At 48.8% G+C, this 18,406-nt stretch overlaps 1 protein-coding gene across 2 annotated transcripts; it reads left to right on the forward strand.

Moving 5' to 3' along the window:
• Window positions 1–489: 489 nt before the first annotated feature.
• Window positions 490–17,778, forward strand: LOC133365037 (zinc finger protein 777-like). 2 transcript variants are annotated; one of them, XM_061586267.1, is made up of 6 exons: window positions 490–969; window positions 8,374–8,757; window positions 10,482–10,608; window positions 13,017–13,130; window positions 15,528–15,782; window positions 16,381–17,778. In XM_061586267.1, the coding sequence occupies exons 2-6, from the start codon at window positions 8,494–8,496 to the stop codon at window positions 17,499–17,501; spliced, it is 1,881 nt and encodes a 626-aa protein (XP_061442251.1). In that variant the 5' UTR covers window positions 490–969; window positions 8,374–8,493; the 3' UTR covers window positions 17,502–17,778. The 2 variants fall into 2 exon arrangements, with proteins under 2 accessions (XP_061442251.1, XP_061442250.1); XM_061586266.1 differs by lacking the exon at window positions 490–969 and adding an exon at window positions 1,042–1,320.
• The last annotated feature ends 628 nt before the right edge of the window (window positions 17,779–18,406 follow it).

The raw sequence follows: 18,406 nt of genomic DNA on the forward strand, positions 1-18,406 counted from the left end.
ACACACCTCTATCATGTCCCCTCAGTCTTTAGAGTAAAAATATCTAAATGTTGCAACCGATAGGGGTTGTTATTATTATTATTATTGAGTTCCACCTCCGGCCTGTAGGGGCCGCTGCGGGACAGAGTCCGCCGACCTCCCTTGCGTAATCCGCTGTCTCTGCTCAGACGAAAGACGCTCACGACCAAGCGGGTGGGTCAAGGACTGCATGGGAGTATGTAAACACTTCCGGTATCCAATTGACTCTGAGGGGGCGCATGGAAAGCGGCGCATTTAGGAAGGGGCAACGGGGGGGGCACAGAGCATGGCCCTTGGGTTGCCCTCCCAGCAGCTGCCAGGGGCCAGAAGCGCCTGCCTCCCGTTGGTGTGGGGCCAGTAGCAGCTCCTGAGTTCTGTGCATACTTCACACGGCTCCCAGGTGAAGAGAGCCGCCCTACAGGCAGGGCCAACGTGTTTCGGTGTGAACAGACTGGCTCAGTAACGAGGAGCAAATTTGTTCCGACTTTAGGCATGGGAAAGAGCGCGTGCTCTGCACGCAAAACCTTCCGGGCACGTCCACGCAAGGCTGGCCACGTGCGCCCTCCCCCGCCCTACAACCCCTGCCGCTCATTCTGCAGACTATCCTGGGCGAGAAGCACCGGGGGTGGGGTGGGGCTCGACACGCCAGCCATTTCAAGCACCTCCCTCCCCACCCACTCACCCCCACGCCTACTCCTTACTCCCAGAGAACCCTGGGAACTGTAGTTCGTTAAGGGCGCTGGGCCTGGAGGTAAACTACAGCTCCCAGGATTCTTGCGGGAGGGAGAAAAAAAAGGGAGAGAAGCCCAAGCCCTTGCAACGCGACCCGCTTCCTAGGTTCCTGCCCGACACAATCCTGTCTATCTGCAACATCTCCCCGCAAATGGCGGCGCCGGCGCCGAATAGAAACCGGAAGTGTGTCCATGCGACGGGAGAGCCGGCTCCTTACCGGTATGTGTTTCACATGTCATCACCTTACCTCTATACCCTGCGGCGGCCGTGGCGGCGCAGCAGCAGCAGCGAGTCCTGCGGCCTGCCGAGCAGGAGGGGGTCGCCCTGTGCGCATGCGCGCCCCCTAGCGCAGAGCGGCGCTGAGGCTGCCTGACTGACTGGCGGCGCTTCCTCCCTCCCTCCGTCCGTCCCCGTCGTCCTCCTGCGCCTGCTGGCAGCCGGGCGGCGGGCGGACCCAGCAGAAGAGCCCGGCCCTCCCTCCCTCCCTCCCTCCCTCCCTCCTCGTTGTGGCGCCGAGCCCCGTCTGAGGGGGGCCAACAAAGGGGCATGGAGGGGGGGGCGTCCGCCCAGGTGAGGGGTTAACCCTGCCCGGCACGGAGAGGGGAGGGGGCCGTTGACAGGGCGGGGGCAGGAGAGGAAGGACGGACTGACCCGATCCCTGCAGGAGGAGGCGGTGGTCGCATGTGGGGAATATTGGGGGGCACTTGGTCCTTGTGTGGGGAGGGGTCCTGGGGGGAAGGATCTCTGGGGAAGGGGCAGCCTTAGTACAGCTGTAAGGGGGTATGGAGGAGGGGGGGTTGGGGGCTTTGTGTGCGCGTGGGCGGTTCGTGCCCCCCCTTCATTAGCTGCCTTAGGGGGCAAGAGAGGCTGAGGGGTTTCCTTGGGGCTGCCTCCCTGAGGGCCCCCTCCCTCCCCCCCCAACTCTGGTGGGCCTGTCAAAAGCCAGGCAGGCAGCCTCTTGCTTGCTTGCTGCAGTCCTGCAGGCTGCTTTGCTGTGGGGAGATCTGGGGAGGAGGAGGGGGCACTGCTCTCCGTGTGTGTCCCCCCCCCTTCCTCCCCTTTGGCCCTTCCAAAAATGCGATCGGGCTCCACTGTCACAGTCTGGTGGGTTGCCCCCCCCCCGGGTTGCCCCCCCCCTTAATCTCTTTGCTACATGCAAATGCACACCCAGCTAGTCATGGGTGGCCTGTGCATTAGAATGAAAGGGGGGGAGGGAAGAAAGAGGGATTTGTTTACATCAGGCTTTGTTTTCGGCCATCATTGGGGATTTGGGCATTTGCCTTCCAAGGAGAGCTAGCCTCTCAACAGGCCACTTTCCCGACTGCTCTTTTCTCCCCCCCCCATATTATTATGTCAGAGTTCCCCTCTCCAGTGAGGTGGTGCTGATCTTTAGAAAGGGGGACGAACACGGCTTTATAGCCCTGTTGGATCAAGAATCCAAGCGCTTAATCTCTGCTTGTCGGAGACTTGCACGGATTTCATCCAAAGCGTTGGGCCGCTGGCATTTGTGGGGACTCCCTGATTTCTTTCTTTCGGTTCCTGTCACGGAAATGAATCCTGTCTCCTGCTGTAATTTTTACCAGCTGTCAGCCGCCTTGAGCGCAGGGAGAGAGAGACTGCAGTTATAATATCTGAGTGAAGCTGAAACGAGTCCTGTCTTTGAACAGGGACAAGGGCTCCCCTTCATTTAGACAAGTTTGGATTGTGGGAAGCCATTCCTCCTCCTTCATATGGGGACAGACGTGAAAGTAGAAAATGCTTATGATGTTCAACAGTAGCCACCCTTGTTATTTGTAGATTAGGACCTCCCTGAGCCATCTCCAGTTTTGGGGGCCTATTTTTAAACTGGGATTGACATCCCGGGCGAAAGCAAGTTAAAAAGACCACTCCAGAGCAATTTGGGAGGTGTGTGGGGAGGTCTTGAATTGACCCTAGGAACAAGCAGAAGGTTCCAGGTTGAACCCCTGGTATCTCCAGGTAGGGCTGAAACCCTGGAGAGCCACTGCGAGTCAGTGTGGACCGAGATGAGCCAATGGCGTGACTCAGTGTAAAGCAGTGTCTTATGTTCCTGGTACCATGGCCAGGGCAGGTTGTAGGCCTCACAGTGTATAGGAAGCCCTGGTAATAGCCTCCCCCCCCCCAATACAAGGTAATGACATGCACCTGAAGCAAGGATGCTACTTTGGGTGGGATATCAGCTTCTCTTTTTGCCCTATAAGGTTCTCAGCTAAGGCTGCAATTCTAGCCGTGGCTACTCAGGAGTAAGCCCCAGTGAATTTGCTGGGGGTTACTCCCAGGTAAGTGGGGTTAGGATTGCAGCCTTACACATGAGCTTTGAAGAAACCTCACTTCTTAATTTACAGCTCCCCAGGATAGGGCGCACACAGGAAGTGCTAAGGTGCTAGTCCGGAAGCTTGGTTTTGAGGGTTGAGGCAGCTGCTGCGTCCCTGAAGAACCAGAAGCCTGGCTGGAGATAGAAAAGAGCTGACATGGGCTTCTGTCATGGTCTTGTTCTCTGTCAGGCCATTCTTAGGGCCTTTGCCCAGCCCTGGGAGGTGGTGATGGTGGTGGCTCTGGGCGGCTAAACGGGTTTGTGTCTGTTGTGCAGAGATGGCTGTCCCCCCAGTCAGAAGGCTGCTCTTGGCATGGCCTGAACCTCCAATGGGTGTGTCTGTGACGGTTGGCAGGGGAGGGGAGAGGAACTGGGCCATTTCAGATAGCAGAATATTTGGGGAAAAGATGGGGCACTTATTTGAACTTGTTATCTTGCATTTTTTAAATTCAATTTGTATCCTGCTTTTCTGCAGAAATGCTCTGAAAGCAGCTCACTACACTAGGAAAAAATGTGTATCAATATAACATTATAATCCAATGTCCACTGTAGGATGTTGTAGGATTTTTTCCTCTTTTAAATACCCTTTCTTTGATCTATACAGAGCATCAGATAAAATGCATGCTGAATGCAAAGATACATATGAGTTACTTGTGGTAACTGAGCTCTAGTAGAGGTTGCCATGAATTTTTTCTGGTGTCTGCAATCCTTGTAAATTTAGGGAATGAAACTTTAATGTTAACAGTCTTTAGCTATATTGGTTTTGGTGGCATTCATGCAAACAGAACTTGGCTTCCATCAGCTGGTGCCTTCCGGATGGTTTAGGTTCTAACTCCTATCAGTCCCTGGATGCCATGCCATCCGGCTGGAGATGGTTGGTTTAGAACTGGGGGTTCTCAAACTGGTCTGTGGACCATCAGTGGCCCGCAAGCTTCATTTAGGTGGTCTGTGGCATGGCTGTAAAAGTAATTAAAAATCATGCAGCCTCTAGCACAGTGCATTACAATTGCTACAACAGACAGAAAAATTATTTAGTGGCCCTCGAATACCCCCAGTAATATTTCAGTGGTCCATGACAGAAACAAATTGGGGGAACCACTGCTCCAGATTATTGTCATTGAAGCTTTAACTTTAGTGAGAAGTGCAATGAGATGTTAACTTACAGAGATGTGTTGGGGCTGTTTTAAAAAAGCTGCGCCATATTTATTTATGTATTTACTGTTGTCTCTGATGCCTTTCTGTAAAATACTGAAGGCAACTCTACTAAGAATTCTAATATAAAACTAGCAATTTAAATAACAACCTCCCAAAAAATCAATTCTACAACACAAATCAATAAAAGCAGCCTGGCAATCAGCAATAACATGGAACATTTTGCTAGGTCAATTCTGTTCCAGATCTTTCTTTTAACAGAACTAAACAAGGTAGGCCAGGTCCCTGCTGTGGCACTCCTGCCTGTAGGCTAACCATAAGAACTAAATGGAACCTCCCAGTTCAGAGGCAATGTACCCCTGATTACTAGATACTGGGGATAAACAACAGGAAAAGGTCGTCCTCTGTTGCCATGCCTTGCCTATGAGCACCGAAGGGCAGTTTGGCTTTCTGCCAGAATGCTAGATTAGCTGGAAGAGTGGGCTGATGCCACAAGGCAATCCTTATGTCAGCCTTTCCCAGCAAGTTGCCTTCCCAATGCTTTTGGACTACAACTCCCATCGGCTCTAGAATCACGCAACAGTGCTGTCTCGGGCTGGTGGTTGTTGTAGTCCAAAACATCTGGAGGGCATCTGGTTGGGAAAGGCTGCCTTATGTTTTGGTATGCCCTTTCTCAGATCTCCGGAGGAAATCTTAAAAGTCATTTCTGCATGTGGAGAGATTTGCAGTTTAATGCACACCTGTTGCTGCAAAGGTGTGCATGTTTAATGCCCTGCCTGTCGGTTAACCAACAAATCAAACCGCTTCCAAATACAACTTGGGTGCAATGCCCATTCACACAAAATGTGTATCCAACAGTGGGGGCTATTAATGGGAAGGAAGCATGTTTGCCCTATTATTATTTATTTATTTAATTTATATCCCGCCCTTCCTCCCTGTAGGAGCCCAGGGCAGCAAGCAAAAACACTAAAAAAACTCTAAAACATCATAAAAGCAGACTATAAAATATATTAAAACAAAACGTCTTTAAAAACATCTTTTTTTAAAAAAGCTTTAAGAATATATTAAAAAGCAATTCCAGCACAGACACAGACTGGGATAAGGTCTCTACTTAAAAGGCTTGTTGAGAGAGGAAGGTCTTCAGTAGGCACCAAAAAGATAACAGAGATGGCGCCTGTCTAATATCTAAGGGGAGAGAGTTCCAAAGGGTTGGTGCTGCTACACTAAGTCCGCTTCCTATATTGTTCGGAACGGACCTCCTGATACGATGGTATCTGCAGTAGGCCCTCACCTAGCATTGTAATGGTGGAGATACCCACAGGTGTGCCCCTTTTGCTGTCAAATTGGCCCTTGAACAGCTATGACCAGGTGTTACATCACATAGATTATCTCCATAATCCTTGCAACAACCCTGCAGGTTCTGTCATGGTTATTCTACCCATATTTCAGAAAGAGTGCTGAGTATGAGAGATGGTGGCTTGCCTAGCAAGTTGCGGGGATGGGGGGAGTGAGATTTGAATTGGAAATACCTAGCCCACATTCTTACAGTACAATCTTATATATATATCTACTCAGAAGTAAGCTTTGTTGGTTTCAATGTGACTCACTTGGATTAGTATGCAGAGCAAGGATAGGGAAGTTGCACTCGGGTCCTGCTTGCGGGCTTTCCCCAGGCACCTGGTAGGCCACTGTGAGAACAGGATGCTGGACTAGATGGGCCACTGGCCTGATCCAGCAGGCTCTTCTTATGTTCTTAAGTTGTGGCCCTCCAGGTGTTGAACTCCAAACCCATCAGCCGTAGCCAGCATGGCCTGTGGTCAGGGATTCTGGGACTTTATTTATTTAAAGTAGTTTTAGTCTGCCCTTCATTAACAAGGGATCCCATGGTCAAGACCAATGAAAGTTATAATGCTGAAGTTGCAGTCCAATACCTCCTGGAGGGCCATAGGTTTCCTGTCTCTGGTTAATAGCGCTGCAGCCTAAACTTGTATAACATACTCACCCAGGGCCAGCTGTGGCTTCAAGCATTCCAAGAGAAGCAGCACAATGTGAACAGCAACAGGAAGGCGTCTTGTGGCACCTTAAAAGTGAACACATTTATTCTGGCATAAGATTTCGTGGACCAAAGTCCACTTGATCTGATGCACAAAGTCTTATTCTGAGTTGCAGGTACATATATATATAGTTTGGTGGGGAATTATAAAAGAGCGATTTGATGGTGCTCCTCTTGAAATGAGGACAATGAGTGATAATTTCGGCCCTCCTGGGCAGAGATTGTTGGCTCAACGTCCCTTTTCTAAGGTTGCATCTACAATATATTTTGTAAAGTCGTTGTCATGCATCTGGACACCTCTTAAGATATTGTAGCCAAATTTTTCATGATGGTTCCTGAGATGAAGGAGCTGGTTTCTGTCTATGTTTGGACACCATTTTAAATCAAGATGGTGGACTGAACCTTTAAAAAACTCTACTGATGTTTTTGGTTTCTTAGAATGCCTGAGGAAGGGCAGGCATGAGGCTGGTAGTCCATCATTCAGTATGAGAGAATGTGGCTCACCGTTGCTTTTCTTTGGGACTTGGTAGGCAAAGAACAGCAGTCGTAGCTTACAGCAGAATCCTAAAAACATGAGAAGAGCCTGGCTACTGGATCAGGCCAAAGGGGGCCCATCTAGTCCAGCATCCTGTTCTCACAGTGGCCAACTAAGTACCCATTAAGAGAGGCAGTGGGCTCTCCGACACTGGAGACATTCAAGAGGCAGCTATACAGCCAACTGTCAGGAATGCTTTGACTTGGATTCCTGCATTCAGCAGCAGGGTTGAACTAGGTGGCCTTACGGGACCCTTCCAACTCTATGATTCATTATGGAAGCCCACCAGCAGGACCTGAGTGCAGAGCACTCTTGCAGCATATGACTTCCAGTGGTGGAGGCAGAACATAGCTGCTGCCACCAGTAGCCATCCTAACCATGTCTACTCACTTCTGCTCAGTCCTGTTGAATTTCATGGGGCTTACTCCTAGCTAGGCAGGGTTAGGATTGCAGCCCTGTTCTCTGCTAAAGTGGCCATGAGAGCAGCAGAGAAAGGAATATGGGAGTAAACTGTTTCATAAAAGAGGGTTTAAACACAGTCCTAAATAGTAAACAGAACAAAAAAAAACAAATAGCAACAATAACATTCTGTGTGATTTAGAAAGCTCTTGGAAAGCTCCTTTGGTATTAAAAACAGGTGTAAGAAATAATCCAGTAAAAAGATGATGATCTGATCATGAAAGGTTGTCACACAGAGGAGGGCCGGGATCTCTTCTCGAACGTCCCAGAGTGCAGGACACCGAATAATGGGCTCAAGTTGCAGGAAGCCAGATTTCGACTGGACTTCAGGAAAAACTTCCTAACTGTCAGAGCCATACGACAATGGAACCAATTACTTAGAGAGGTAGTGGGCTCTCCAACACTGGAGGCCTTCAAGAGGCAGCTGGACAGCCATCTGTCGGGAATGCTTTGATTTGGATCCCTGCATTGAGCAGGGGGTTGGACTTGATGGCCTTGTAGGCCCCTTCCAACTCTACTGTTCTATGATCTGCTCGTTGCTTGGTATTGGATTGTGCTGAGCGGAGCAGTGCATTCACATTTTCAGTGTTGGATAGGGAATGTTGGAATCGGCTTGTACTGGGTTAGGCTATTGGTCCATCTAGCTCAATATTGCCTACAGCAGCGTTGGGTAGCCTGTGTGGCCTTCCCTATGTCACTGGACTACAACTCCCATCATCATCCCTGACCACTGGCCATGCTGGCTGCTGAAGCTGATGAGAGCTGGAGTCCAGCAGCATCTGGAGGGCCATGGGTTGGCCGCCACTGGTTTACGTACATGCTGACTGCAGAGCTTGGAAAAGTTACTTTTTTGAACTACAACTCCCATCAGCCCAATCCAGTGGCCATGCTGTCTGGGGCTGATGGGAGTTGTAGTTTAAAAAAAGTAACTTTTTCAAGCTCTGGCTGACTGTTAGCAGAGGCTCTCCAAGGTTTCCAACAGGGAAGCTTTCTAGCCTTACCAGGGACTGAACCTGGGGCCTTCTGCATGCCAGCCAGGGGCTCTGCCACTGAGCTGTGGCCCTTCCCCTAACGTCTGCCCTTGTTCATCAGGCGCCAGAACTGAACCGGGGGTCTCAGCGATTGCTGCCTTCCCGTCTCCCTGACCAAACGTTGGAAAGAGAAACGCAGACTGCTGAAATTTCTCTCACCTTAGTAGCATCGTTCCAAGCTATGGAGAAGAAGGTGGATTCTCATGCCACGCGGTTGTCGGATCTGGAGGGCAGGACGGGAACGGCTGAGAAAAAGATAATAGACTGTGAAAAAACGGCGGTGGAAATTGGGAACCAGCTGGAGAGCAAGTGGGCCGCGTTGGGGACTCTGATCCAGGAGTACGGGCTGCTGCAGAGGAGGCTGGAGAACATGGAGAACCTGCTGAAGAACCGGAACTTCTGGATCCTCAGGTTCCCACCAGGCTCCAAAGGGGAAACCCCCAAGGTAAGTACTCCTGTTGCTACTGCAGAATAATGGTGTCTCGTCCGCCTAGTTCCATGATCTGAGCATGCAGACTTCATTGTGTTTGGCTCCTGATTTGCAGCCGCAATACTTGACGATGGCCATTGGCTTGTTTGTGTCTTATATTGATATCCCACCTTTCTTTCACCATTGGTCCCAAGGCAGCATTCCTGTAGTTTGCCATGAAGGCACTGACTGGAACTGAAGCTTCCTAGGGACTCATGTGCCTTAAGACCACCCTGAGATGGCTTTGAAATGGGACAAGCTCTTAGTTGCCAGGCCCAGCCTCCAAGAGGTCTTCTGTATCTTTAAAAGTTGTGCAGGGGGAAGGGAGAATTCCACCGTGTGGTTCTTCCCATTACAGGGTTGCAAGAACACCTGCACTTGGCTGACTTTCTCTTCTCCTAAAGATACAGGATCAGTCTCAGGCTGACTTTCTCTTCTCCTAAAGATACAGGATCAGTCTCAGGCCATGAACCTGGCAACCCTAATACACACACACACACACACATATATTCTTTATTTTTACATTTATATGCCACCTTTCCTTCACAGAGTGCAAGGTGGAATACAAACAGGATTCTTCCCCTCCCAATTTTATTCTCACAATAATCCTATGAAGTAGGGTTCGGTTGAGAGACCTTGCTGGTCCAAGGTCACCCAGTGAGCTTCATGGCCGAGTGGGGATTTGAACTCTGGTCTTCCAACTCCCAGTCCAATACTCTAACCACTACACTGCACCAGCTTTCATGTGGTAAGCACTGTCGTGCAAACTCACCTCAAGCATTTAAGAGAATCACCACCCTGTTCTCTACTTTCTCCCCCTGCAATGATAATATCTAGGAAGCTGTATTTTAAACAAAGGAAGATGAGTTTCTCAGGATGCTGCACAAACTGTTGGGTTCTTGATTAGAGGCCTTATTCCGGGTCCTCAGAGGCCATCACAACCATCTAGAGTACAAGAGCCCCTTGTTTTAAAGCACGACTGTGTTATCACAGTGGTCCCCTGCATTAGAAGCCTGACTGTTTTTGCAGTTAACTTGCCTCCCTCATTTGGGAGGTACAGATCTGCCTGCTTTTGAGGTGGATTCCGATTTCCCTAGAGTTGTTGGGCATTTGGATTATTTCTGGTTTAAATCTGACAGTGAACAGGGCTGTGGATCTGTGAAGTCATCAGAATTGTTCCTGCTGGCTTTAGACAGACAGATGTTCATCTCTCTCCCTCATGGTGAACCTTTAGGTGGAATTTTAAAATGTTCCTGTCCACACAGGCATTTGATGGCTGAAACAGATTGTACCTGGCAAGGGACCTGTTTATCTGTGAGGACATTTAACTGTTTTTTTGGAATTTATGTATTTATGGCTTTGTTCTTTTCTTTTCGCTGCTGTGGGCTCCTTTGGGGTAGAAATTTAATAAATAAGAACTTCTAACTGCAAATGGAATTGGTACCAAATGGATAGTGCATTGGAATCGGCTCTGAACTGGCTGACCTTGGATAAGTTCCCAGTTTTCAGTTCCTGATTTGTGGAATGGGAATTCTTGTAAGCCACAAAGAGGATGAAGAAGGTGATGAAAATACTTTTAATAAGGCATGTTATGATGATTTGTTTTGGGCCAGAGATTTCCCAGTTCTTGCAAAGGCGGCTGTGAATTGTGTGTGAGGTGGGAAGCACTGAGCCTAATGACGACTCTTGTGTGGTTCCAGGTGCCCGTGACGTTTGATGACGTGTCCGTATATTTCAACGAGAAGGAGTGGGAGAAGCTGGAGGAGTGGCAGAAGGAGCTGTACAAGAACTTGATGAAGGGGAACCACGAGTCCTTGATCTCTCTGGGTAATATTGCACGAGGCACTAGTGGCCTCCAGCTGGAGGAACGTCCTACATCCTTTTGGTTTGGTGTGGCCTGAACTAGAGTGCCAAGCCATCCACCAACTATGTGCTATATTTGTCCTGGGGTCAGATAAATCATGGGGCAGTCTGCTTATGTTGTGCCTGCTGAAGCCAGACTATTTGCTTAATCTGTTGGAAGCTGTTCTCACCCTTATTAATTCCAATGTGACCCACTATCTCTGCAGCCGATTGATTGGGAAATTTGCATCTCCCTACCCTTGAATTTGTCTTTACTTGATTGATCTTGTCATGCTGATAAGCAACTTGAAGTTGCAATGGGTTTGGTGTGTGTGTTACTTTGTTAAAGCAGCCTGTGCTTTGTAACATGACATGAATTCCTTGAGGAGGCAACCAACTTTTTTTTTAACTTGGCAGCTTTTATACAAGATGTGTTGATGGGAATTATTTTTAAGTGCTTATAATGTTCATATTGAGGCTGCATAGATTAAACCGCTAAGCACAAATTTATGCCTGTTCCTCCTAGTCTCCAGGGCCTGGCCTGATGGCAGCTTTTGCTGCTCCTGAAGCACGTAAAGTATATTTTGGGAAAGACAGGAGTCCTCGCCCTAGACAGTACTTTGCTTCTAGTTGCAGGAGATTGGCCACGCGGAGTGGCCCCGTGCTGGTCCCTGTTGCAATGGGAACCAGCAGAGGCACATCTAGTTTGGAGGTGTTGAAAGAGCCCTTCTGATGCCTCAAATATCACTGGTGTGGGTATGCCCCTAGACTCTGAAATGAGGAACAGTCATTCCCAGAGTGTGCAGCTCTTGAAATATTCTGACTTTAAAACATTCATACAATCGGGGGGGGGGCTTTCCATTCAACATCTTGTTTCTCTCATTTTTCCTAAATATGAAATCAACAAGATCAAAAAGTGCTGTCTTAAAACAATCCATAAAATAAAGTAAATCCCTTCCCCTCCCCCACCCCTGTAAAAAAATAAGATTTATAGGCAGAAGCTGGCTTTGCTTAAAAGTGAGCATGGAGGGTTCCTGATTCAATGTTGGGGAATGACGAGCGAGGCCCTTGCTTTCCCGTTGGCTGCTTCATCGTGCAACACTTTGGCACTGCATATTTTGGGAACTGCTAACAAAAGTAGTTCATTCTCTTTCTTCTCCCTTTTCTCTCATCTTTATCTTTATTTATTTATATTCAGACTTTTTATCCTGCCCTTCCTAGTGTCCATGCATCACTCAGGGGGTTTCCAACCATTTAAAATGACAATACAAAAAAACATTTATTTATCTACTTGACCAAATGTATGAACCGCTTAACCAGCAATAATCTCTAAGTGGTTTACCTGAAACAACGTAAAATAGTCATTAAAAATACTGATAAAACCAGATGTTAAAAATCAGATTGACATAAAGTTTATCAAAATGTAAATAAAATCTGCCGTTTAAAAGAGGTGTATATAATAAAATTACATATTAAAATTGCATGTCTAGGTAGGGTTTGATTCCATAAAGGAAGCCACAGACCTGAACTTACAAGATCTGAACAGGGTGGTTCACAACAGATGCCTTGGAGGTCGCTGTTTCATAGGGTCACCATAAGTCGTAATCGACTTGAAGGCACATAACAACAGGTAGGGTTGCTTAAAGAAAAGAAGTTTTATAACAGGCCCCCAAGAAGATACAGCGAAGGGGCCTGCCTGATATTAAGAGGCAGGGAGTTCTAAAGAGGTTTCTTCCTACTGCAGTCTGATTTTTCTTTCTTTGTTGCCGGTGTTCTCAGGTATGGCCTGCTGCTAGCTCCCTTCCCTTCCCTACACGACTGTTCCAAGGCAAACGGGTCAAGGGGAATGAAAGTCACCTGCAGCAGCTGCCTGTGTACAAGCTACCCTGAAATGGTTATGACTCATGAGAGATTATGAGTGGTGTTCCTGAAACGGGTGGGGAGCCTTTTTCAATTCGAGGGCCACATGCCCTTGTAGACAGCTGGGACCAGAGGCAAAAACCAGGCAGAGCAACAGATGGTTCCTCTTTGTCTTTGTGCAGAAGGCTACCCTTCAGCCATGCAAAAGGCAGAGGCTTTGACCCTCTCTCACACACCCCTGTCCATCCTCTGTGGAATCAGAGGCATTGCCATTGTTTATTTATTTATTTAATTTGTATCCCGCCCTTCCTCCCAGCAGGAGCCTAGGGCAGCAAGGGGTTCAAGGGGGCATGGCAGCCAGGCAAAAGCTCTTGAGGAGGGTACAGAGCAGGCTGGTGAGGGCTATAGTCTGGGGGGGGGAGCATGGCCTTGGGACAGTCCCAGTGGGCATCAGATAAAGAGGCTTCGTGAGCTCTGAGGTTTCCCATCCCGGTCCTAAAACTATCACACTCTCCCTTCTCTCCCTCCAACAGACTATGCAATTTCGAAGCCAGGCGTTTTGGCCCAGACGGAGCCGGGTACCGACTCGTGTCTCGCAGATGAGCAAGACTCAGAGGAGCAAGGGAGCCTTCCTGATCCCACTGCAGGTGAGTGATGACAGGGCTCGTATGAAGTGCTGGTGCTGTAAGGTTTGCGTTGCAGACCTGTCGTGAGGGGTGGGGTTGGTTCTGAAATAAATGTAGCTTAACGATTTTAAGTTCAGACAGGGCTGTTTAGTCCAGACTGAGATGCTTCCATGTTTATTTCTAATTTCTCTCTCTCTCTCTCTCTCTCTCTCTCTCACACACACACACACACACACACACACATACACACACACACAGAGAGAGAGAGAGAGAGAGAGAGAGAGAGAGAGAGAGAGAGCGGTCCCACTTTTCTATCCCACTCAGAGTGCAGTGGCTTTCTTTATCAATTGAAGCTTCTAAGCTGTCTTCAGGGGCAGCCCCTCACAGAGAACCTGGTGGTAGTCAATCCTCAAGAATACACTGAATTAGAGAAACAAGATCCCTCTTTCCAAGTCTGGGTGCAACCAGCATGTTGAGCATAGTTGAGAAAAGGCCTGCCTGGATGCTGTCATCATTGGTTTTCCAGCAGGAAAATCGGGTTCTGTAGGATTCCCAGGCTGCATTATTGTTAGGAAGAGGTGCCACTCCATCAAGTTGATAAAAGTGCCCTAAAATCTCCCAACTTTGACCATATCTAGTCTGAATTAAGCCTCGGTCTGTTAGCATTCCTCCCCTTGACCACAGTTTCCAACCAAACAGTGCTTCAAGATTGCACCCAAATAGTATAAAGGGAGCTGTGTGTCAGAATAGTTATTAATTTATATTAAGAACTTGTGAACCACTTTGAAGTTTTTCACAATCAATTTTAAATAAAATAAATAATATAATTTCTAAACCGTGTAACACAGAATAAGCGGTTAGGAAGAATATAAAAATAGTATGATAAAATGAATCATAAAACAAAGCTATGAAGCATTAAAATATCCATTATTGATTATATTGGCTGCAAACTAAATATAATGATTCAGCTGGGGGGAAGACCGAAGTAAAAAGAGGTTTTCAACAAGTGTCTAAAACAGCCTTTCCCAACCAGTGTGCCTCCAAATGTTGTTAGACCACAACTCCCATCAGCCTCAGCCATTGGCAATGCTGGCTGAGGCTGATGGGAGTTGTGGTCCAACAACATCTGGAGGCACACTGGTTGGGAAAGGCTGGTCTAAAACATAGCAGGTGCATGTTTAATCGCAATGGGGGGAGAGTTATATAACGTTGGTGCAACCACAACAAAGACCCTGTTGCTAGCAAAGCATATGCTGAATGTGTGGCATCACCAGCAAGGCCTCTTCAGCTGAGGACAGGGACCAGGAAGGGATAGAGGGATCAAGGTAGTCTCTAAGATAACCTAGTCCAGAATTCTTTACAGTTGTGGCCCCCGAACTGTGGAATGGTTTCCTCGATGAGGTGCGCCTGGCGCCGACGCTGCAATCTTTTCGGCGCCAGGTGAAAACCTTTTTATATTCCCAGGCATTTTAATGTGTACTATTAATATTTATTGTTGTATTTTGCTGCTATTTTGATTATTTTTGTTTGATTCCATTGTATTATTGTATTTATATATTCTCTGATTGTTTTATTATTATGTACACCGCCCAGAGAGCCCTTGGGCTTAGGGCGGTATATAAATAAAATAAAATAAATAAAATAAAATAATAAGCCACCTTGGGCTCCTTTGGAAGGAAGGGCAGGATATAAATTTAATAAATAAGTAAAACTAAAAGCAAGACCTTAAAATTGGCCTGGTAGCCCACAGGCAATTAATGCAATTCTTTCAACAGTGGTGTCACCTGTTGGTGGTAGGTTGCCTCCCAGAGCAACCCAGCTACTCCATTTTGCACTAGCACTTCCGGGCCATCCTCACGGGTAGCCCCACATAGAGTGCATTGCAGTCAGCCAGTCTTGAGGTGACCAATGCATGTGTCACTGTAGTCAAGTTATCCTTCTTCAGGAGTGGCCACAACTGGTGTACTATCCGAAGCTGGTAGAAAGCACTCCTAGCCACTGAAGACACTTGTGCCTCTAGTGATAGCCATGTCTGTCCTAGGAGTACTCCCAGACTATGAGCCTGCTCTTTCAGAAGGGAGTGCAATGCTACCCTGAATAGTTACAGAGCAACAGAAGGGAGTGCACTGCGGTCTGTGGAATGGCACAGGCAAGATTCCTTCTGTGGGCCTCGCCTCCTGCTGAAACCGCCCAGCCTGGAGTCAGTGTGGGACAATGCTGCTGTGTACCTGATGCATCCTAGCTCAGTGCCAGTGCAGGCTGTGCTCTGGGTAGCCTGTGAATGGAGGTTCTTGAGAGTAGTCAAAGCTACTGTCAGCCCCTGCCTATGACACATGTTGTTGTTGCTGCAGACTTTTGCTGTTTCTCCTGCAATTTTTTTTTAAGTACCTTTTTCTCCCTGACTCCTTCCCATTGCAGCAGGCCTAAGGGTAGTGATCAAAACAGAGGAGCCCCATTCTGACGACTGCCCGGAAGACCTGGAGCAGCACCAGATGTCTGGGAGCTCAGAGGGGGATTTTCAAGGCCTGGACCAAGAGGCCCCCTGTGGCAGTCCGTACAGTGCAGTGACACCTCTGGGGGACTTTGCAGGGAACAACCTCGAGGAAGCGGGCGAGTACGAGGTGGGCTTCGGGGAAATCAAGAGAGTCACTGTCCAGCATGGCAGCTGCACAGGTAAGGGCTTTGCAAGCATTGTAGGAGCTCCCCTCCTTATTTCTAGCCCATGGTAGTCTTTAGATTTTGGGCAAGGCATGGTGAGGCATGTCATGGTGCAGGTGGAGATCTGAGGTTGAGAGGAATGGGGCTTTCAAGGGACTCCTGGGCTGAACGAGGTTGGGGTTTGATGGCAGGTGTTCCAGTGTATATTCTGGCTCTTGCTGTCCATCTGTTGATGCACGCTTGCAAACTGAGGATAGCTCTGTGGCTGGGAAAATCAGCACCTCCAAAAAATCTTGCAGTGCAGAATTCACTCCACCTACCCCCCTCCTTGGTGTACTTGGGCCTGGGGGGATGCAGTCTTTTCTTCTGTCCTAATCCCCAGCTCTGCTGATGGACAAAAACTGGCAATCCCCAAATCCAAAGAAAGACTCTGTTCAAGTTAATATTTTTTTTTCCAATGCAGAATTCCAACCCTTTTGCATTCAGAGGGTTGTAGAAACTCCTGACTTGTCAATAAACTGGCTGGTCATTTCCAGGAAATTCTAGGAATATCTTAAGTCTCAGCTGTTTTTCTTCTGACTCCCTGACTTTTTGTTGTTTCCCCCCCAACAAGATGATGGAATTGTGATCAAAATGGAGGAGGAAGAGGAAGAGGAAGAGGAGGAGGAAGACCCTGTCGACTTAGAGCCACGTGGGCTGTTCTCTTCAAGAGTGGAGCCGCCATGTTCACTAAATTGCAACGTGGAAGTAATGCGGGAAGACCAGCGGGTGACAAAGCCTTCCAGAGCCACCGTGGGCATCTGTGCCCCGTTGTGTGAGAGGGACAATAGCGTTGAGGCCCACCCGGTCACCCTCCAGCAGAGGAACCGGACACGTGAGAGGCCATACATCTGTCCAGAGTGCGGCAAGAGCTTCATGCTGCGCATCAATTACATCATCCACCAGCGGAATCACCTCAAGGAGGGCCCCTACGAGTGCCACGTTTGCGACCTCAGCTTCCGCATCAAGCAACAGTTCCTGCTGCACCAGCGGCTGCACACTGCACGGCGGGGGGTGGCTCCTCCACCCCGCCGGGGACAGGCCTACCCTGACAAACGCAGCCTCAAGTCACAGCCCAGGCCCCCTCCACCTCCTGGGAAGCCCTACAAGTGCAGCGAGTGTGACAGCAGCTTCAGCCACAAGTCAAGCTTGAGCAAACACCAGATTACGCATGTGGGCGAACGGCCGTACTCCTGCAGTGAGTGCCGCAAGAGTTTCCGGCTGCAGATTTCGCTGGCGATGCACCAGCGGGTGCACGCTGGCAAGAGTGAGCTCTCTTTCATCTGCCCGCAGTGCGGCAAGGCCTTCAGCCGGCCGTCGCACCTCCTGCGGCACCAGCGGACTCACACAGGTGAGCGGCCCTACAAGTGCAGCCAGTGTGACAAGACCTTCAGTGAGAAGTCCAAACTGACCAACCACTACCGCGTGCACACTCGTGAGCGGCCCCACGCTTGCGGGGAGTGCGGCAAAGGCTTTATTCGCAAGCACCACCTTCTGGAGCACCAGCGCATACACACCGGGGAGCGGCCATACCACTGTGCCGAGTGCGGGAAGAACTTCACACAGAAGCACCACCTGCTGGAACACCAGCGGGCGCACACCGGCGAGCGGCCCTACCCTTGCACGGAATGCGCAAAGTGCTTCCGCTACAAGCAGTCCCTCAAGTACCACTTGCGGACACACATGGGGGAATGAGGACTGCCCCTCCCCACTCTCCCATCGCACTAAGCCCTGACATCTGGGGACAGAGGACTGATGGGATGGGAATCCTCCAAGCGCACCCCTCTGCCTCCAAGAGCACAGACTCATGGTCTCCTCCTTCAAGTAAATAACGGGTTTCAGAATCAAACTAACCGTACCTGTGTCGGCACCGTGACACTTGCCAGACCTGAACTCTCTGCCTTGCTTCAGCCTTCCCAGCCCTGTTCTGTTCTTTTTTATAATAAATGTGGAGTCTGATTTTCTTTGGTAAGCAGATGCTTCAGGCTTTGGGTTTGTTTCATGAGCTGCTGGGACGTTGCATCCTAGGAAACGCCTGGGTTGAAAGGAAGGTGATTGGGGTCAGGTCAGGAGCAAGTCCTGATAATGCAGTTGTGTAGCCAGGTTTAGTCTTGAGGAGACAGCCTGCTCAGCAGAGCCTGTAGAATCCTCAGCGTTTGTTTTGGTTTTTTTGGAATGGGGGGAGCATCCTTGCATACATGTACTTTGCATTGCAGTTGCACAGTTTGGGTCTTTTTGTACACTGAACAGTTGACACATTCTTGGGATTTGTAAGTACCCAGGAGAGGGGGAAAGGTGTGCTGAGTGAAGAAACCTCTTGCAGAAAGCCTCCATCGGTTCCCCTGCCAATAATATAAAAAACAATCTGCACATGTGAAGCTGCTTTATCTAGAGCCAGATGATGGGACCATCTAGACTGGCATTTCCTGCTTTGACTGCAGCAGCTCTCAGGGGTCTTTCCAGGCCCTCCTCCCTGAAGACCCTTTTTAACTGGACATGCTAGGGATCAAACCCGTGGCCTATGGTGTGTAAATGGCACGTTCTGCCCCTTCAGTATGGGCCATACACCTTTATTCAAAGGTATTTTTAAATGTTTGGTC

Source organism: Rhineura floridana, chromosome 10 (genome assembly GCF_030035675.1).
Source record: "Rhineura floridana isolate rRhiFlo1 chromosome 10, rRhiFlo1.hap2, whole genome shotgun sequence".
Classification (NCBI taxonomy): domain Eukaryota; kingdom Metazoa; phylum Chordata; class Lepidosauria; order Squamata; family Rhineuridae; genus Rhineura; species Rhineura floridana.

Coding starts and splice junctions, on each gene's coding strand:
- LOC133365037 (XM_061586266.1), top strand. CDS start 1,297: ATGGAGGGGGGGGCGTCCGCCCAG. Junction 1,321..8,373: donor AGGGGGGGGCGTCCGCCCAG/GTGAGGGGTTAA, acceptor CTTGTTCATCAG/GCGCCAGAACTGAACCGGGG. Junction 8,758..10,481: donor CCAAAGGGGAAACCCCCAAG/GTAAGTACTCCT, acceptor GTGTGGTTCCAG/GTGCCCGTGACGTTTGATGA.